Source organism: Marasmius oreades, chromosome 8 (genome assembly GCF_018924745.1).
Source record: "Marasmius oreades isolate 03SP1 chromosome 8, whole genome shotgun sequence".
NCBI classification, from domain to species: domain Eukaryota; kingdom Fungi; phylum Basidiomycota; class Agaricomycetes; order Agaricales; family Marasmiaceae; genus Marasmius; species Marasmius oreades.
The window spans coordinates 2,936,286-2,941,238 of NC_057330.1; the positions used below are offsets into that span (position 1 = coordinate 2,936,286).

The following is a 4,953-nucleotide window of genomic DNA, read 5'->3' on the forward strand; positions in this document are numbered from 1 at the left end:
ACAACCAGCAAAAATTATATACAAGGCTTTGACTCGGAATCATGAAAATACATCCCTCCCTTTCTCTCAACAGTTTGATCCTCGCTATCTTCTATCGTCCCCCAGATGCCTAGCTTCTTCCCCAACGCCTCAAATGCTTCCTTTCGCAACACCTCTTTCTCGAATGTAGGGCGGCACGTTTTCAACGATACGGCGAACCAACACACCACTCACAACCACCATTATACGACGAACAACTATACGACGAACCATATCGTCTATAATCATCACTATCATGGTGGTGTAGCTGCTGGCAGTCGACGAGACAGAAACGAAGCACGAGTAAGAGGATTTCTTACCTCTGGCCAGATTTATTGACGCTAAACTGTCTTTTCATTCGTCTATCAGCGTCGAGTCAGATTGTTTCTGAGAAGATGCATTCAACGCATCTTCCGTCGTCAACGAAGGTCTGAGGAAGCGCGCGACGAGTGAGGTGTACACGAGCTGATGCCATTGCTGCCTGTGAGTTATTGGATTCTCTCCACAAACGGTATACTGACGAACGTCTACCTCTTCTTGGCTAATGCTTCCAGGTGTACGGATATGAATATGAACTCGCAATTTCTCATCTTTTCTCATCTTGAAAAACCAACCCAGCTCTTCCATCTGATTGCTTTGACCAACCGCTTTCCTCCTGTCATTTTCTGCTATCGTTTTTGCTTTCTGCTCTCGTGATTTGTTTTCGAACACCCAAGTGCTGCCAGTCGTACAATATGGAAACTTGTGATTTCCGTTCGAAACCTTTCCCCGTTTATACAGCTTCTTCTTTCCACCGCTTTGACTGTTTGTCGTCGTTGTTTTTGTTGTCGTCTTGTTTTCTTGCTGTCTACTGTCATCGAGTACTGTACGACCAAATCCTTCTACGTATTCGCCGTTTGAACTCTTATCTGCACGCCTGATTGAAATCAAGAGGGACATTCCACCATTCGAACAAAGTGAACAGGAGTGCACCAGATGCGAGGCCATTTGAAGGCGCGAGTTCTCAATTATGTTTCGGGCCAATGTGGGTTCGCATTTCACCCCATTGAACGACTTCTACTTACATGTTGATGTTGCAGGGTAGGACATAAAATTCAAGTGCATCTGCGCAGTTTTTTTCCCCATCTGTCTGTCGTATTTTCCAGCCATGGCCCTTTCTCCCATCAGGAGCAAGGGATCTTGAACATTATCTGCTTAACCTGTAAACCTTGCATCGCCGGTCGCCGTTTTCGGAAACTTAAACCTTACTTATCTGCCGCGCCAGTAAACCTTAGCGCACATTCCCGCTCTTTCCAATGCCTGCCGTAACTCGCCCTCAGTCTGCTGATCTGGATTCAGCTTTCTGTCTCTTACATCCACCAACGGTCTTTCCGGATACTCTCTTTCGCCTTGCAACGTGAATGTTTGATACCGTTGCCCGAATTACATCAACATCGCCGAACGGAGCAGTGCAAGCGCTCAGACACAGTCCGGATGGGAAAATTCCATCATTCGACCGTCGACGCGGGGGGTTTCCGTTCTCTTGATTGATGAAATGGTTTTGTACGGACACCTATCCGCCTGCTATGTGTTCCCACGGCGCACAAAAAGTCATCATGGGAAGCCGGGGTCTATTGTTACTGCTTGCACGCAAGACTATATAAGATGCCCCCACAAGCGTCGAAGGGTCTGCAGTCTCGTTCTTTCTGCGCTTTCAACTTCAACATCTCATATCCACGCTCGAAGCCTGAATGCCTAGTTTCTTCCCAAACGCGACAAACACGGCTTTTCAAAATGCTTCTTTCTCCAATGTTCGACGGGATGTGATCAACGACACCGTGAATTGCTCTACGAATTATAGCCATTATCACTATACAACAAGCAGCTATGCGACGAATTACGTCAACCACCACCATCATCATCACTATTATGGTGTTGTGGAGGATCAAAGTCGACGAGACGGATCGGAAGATGTAAAAGTAGGTGAAATCAGTGACTTTCCGACTGTGCCCGATTCAATGTACTCAATGGCCAATTTCTTCCATCGACCAGCATCTCAAAACCGTTCTGAGGCGATTCATCCAGCGTGTGCTCGAGCGTACTCGACGAAGAATCGGAGGAGTGAGAAGGGTGATGGTGGACTCGATGAACAGTGCAGAGATGGTTGACTCACCGGATGTTGATGATCATTGACTGTGAGTTTCGGCATGATGTTCGGGCGACGATACTTATCGACTGACAAACGTTACCTCCATTCGCAAAACCTAGCAGTGTCGCCACTGTAGGAATTCAATTTGGAGGTCACTTGGAGCTTCAACGTTCAATCCGCGCTTTTCTCATTTGCAGACTTCTTATCGACCGCGTTGACCGTTCTATGTTTACTTGCTCCCCTTTACTTGCAATTTATCTACCGGTCATCTGTATATTACATGAAATACAACCGTTGTCGACCAGAAGATCGACTCGGATCTCAGGATGAGGATGAGGATCGAGGATATTCGGGAAAAATACGGAAAGAGTCGGGAAGAGGCAGCTGCTGTGGTCGAAGATGAGGCCTTGAGGGTCGGTTCCCCTACGACATCTTACTCTACGCTGGAGGGCTCCTACTCGTTGTTATTCTATTGATTATCGGTGGTTTGGTTGGTGTTGAGGTTTTCCGACTAGCGGAGAGCACAGTCGATATATACGTTATCTTAAATCTCTTGTGGAAGGTTACCTTCATTTCACGATCTAATTTTCACGGAGATGGCATCGGAATGGGAATTACAGTCAAGTGACCAATTTCCCCAAGGGTGTGTCCCTTCGTCTTCCGGACGGTAAAACTTTGGTAAAACTGGCCTGCGTTACACACAAACTGTCACTCATCGAAGCTTCTTGATACTCTTATCATTCCTCGGATGCTTTCAATAACTGCAAGCCTCCACAGGGGAACGGGCAGATCGGCCTTGATTGGTTCGAACTTCGGGAACTCGTCGTGATCTACATCCCGGCTTCAAATATTTGACCTCAGCTGGTTGATCGTAACAAGGGTTTCTCAACTTTTATGTACTTGAAGGGAAAACAAGTCTGCTTTCAGGAAGCACGTCCGAACTGTTCCTGGCTCTAGCCTGAATGTATTGATTACCCTTGAAAATGTATCCGGTGGCTGGATTTCTGTCATCACATTCGAACAGTCATTGGTGGTGTGGGATAAAACTGTCAAGTTCCTTCAGGACCAGAGATCAAGTTGGGATTAGAAGGACCTATATACAAGATACGCAGCGGATCTCAGTGGCAATGCTTATTATAAACACGTCAATAAGCCAATGGGTACGCCGTTTTCAGAAACTGAACAACCACTTTCCGAAATAACTTATATTGCCTGAAGTCTAGTTAAGAACCTCGCGTCACCTCCCATTCCAGTATTGAATATTGAATATTGAACCTTCACCATCTCAAACCACGGAGTCGAATGCCTTCCGAGTCAAGCTTCTTCGAAAACTCGTCCAACTTCGTCTTTCGTGGCAACACCTCTTTCTCAAACGTTCACCGGGATGTGATCAACGACACTGGTAGCCGGGAGACGGTTCATAACCATCATTACGATTATACCACAAATAATCATACGACGATCAACCATCACCATCATTATCATCATGGTGTGGGAGCTGGCAGTCGACAGCCCGTCGGGGACGATGAAAAAGTGGGTAGACTTTCCAACACCGACCAGTGATGATGTTATTGACTCTTCTTCCCCCGCAATTACCAGTCTGGTGAATCGTTCTTGAGACGACTGATTCAATGCATCCTCGGGTGTCCCCTTCTGAGGAGCGGCGGGAACAACGGAAGTAAAGTGTGCTTGAGCAGCTGATGCACCTAATAATAACTGTTGAGGGTAAGGTTTTTGGCATCTTCGGGCGACGAAACTGATCCACTGACGAACATCTATACCTCTCCTTCAGACCATCTGGTGCTACCAAGAACCTTTTATCCGAGTAACGTTTCTTTCGACCTTATTGGTTCCCGCTACTTGAACCCGTTTTTTCTTCATCACCTCGGTCTATTTCGTCCACCAAGTATAATATGTACTGTGTTTAACTCTTCAAAGCAAATGTCACTGTAGGGTTTGAATAAAAGAGGCGGCATCCCACCGTTGACTGACTGAAAACGTTCTGTGTTGATAGCGGTGCATGTTTTCTGCACCTCGCTGTCATTAAAGAGGCATTCTTCTCATGCTCAACGAAATGTACAAAAGTGAATAGTGAGTTGATGCTGGATGGAACACTGTCAATGATTGGCTAGTAGAGCATCGAATAACCCTACACGTACTGTTCACATCACGCTCCGAGTCCCAATCCTAACTTCTGTTTTCTCCAACGCGATTGTCTCAATCATAGACGAGGGTTGGAGGGTATACGGCTGCACATGCGTCGATTCCATTGCTCGGTACAGGTTTTTCGTATGCCTATCCGTGCGCCATCTGACGTCGCGGTGAGATAAAAATGTGTCCTCTTTTACTGATTGGCCCCCTCATTCTATGACCCAAGGTACTTGTTTATTATCCTCAAGGTGGCTGGAAACTCCAAACTAGTCCTCCAGCGCTCTACAATTATCTTGATGGTTAGAAATTTTTCTTCGAGGCATGATCGATTTGACAACTCACTATCGCTTGACAACCTTCAATTCTTTCTATTAATGGAGTCGGAGCCTTTTCTAGGATCTCATTTGGCCTTTTTTCTTTCGGAAGGACTGAAGGTAGTGTTAGAGTTTGTGTGATTTGGGAGGAGCACACGTTGAAGTGTCCGAGGAGTCACGAGGCCAAACTCGCCGACCTGAAAATCCGTGAGAAAGCATCGAGGCAGTGCTGATTTCAAGGCAACGCGTCTCCGTCGACGTTCGATTTCTCTCATACCCAACTTCTTCTCAAACGTGATGAACTCGGCATTTCATAATGTTCTAAATCCTCAACGTATGTAT

The 4,953-nt window shown here is 46.3% G+C and overlaps 1 protein-coding gene across 1 annotated transcript; it reads right to left on the minus strand.

Annotated features, from left to right (window-relative positions):
* Positions 1-3,514: 3,514 nt before the first annotated feature.
* Positions 3,515-3,921, minus strand: E1B28_012868 (uncharacterized protein; the record flags this gene model as incomplete). Its single annotated transcript, XM_043158025.1, has 2 exons — positions 3,515-3,862; positions 3,916-3,921. The coding sequence occupies 2 exons, from the start codon at positions 3,919-3,921 to the stop codon at positions 3,515-3,517; spliced, it is 354 nt and encodes a 117-aa protein (XP_043005395.1).
* Positions 3,922-4,953: the final 1,032 nt, after the last annotated feature.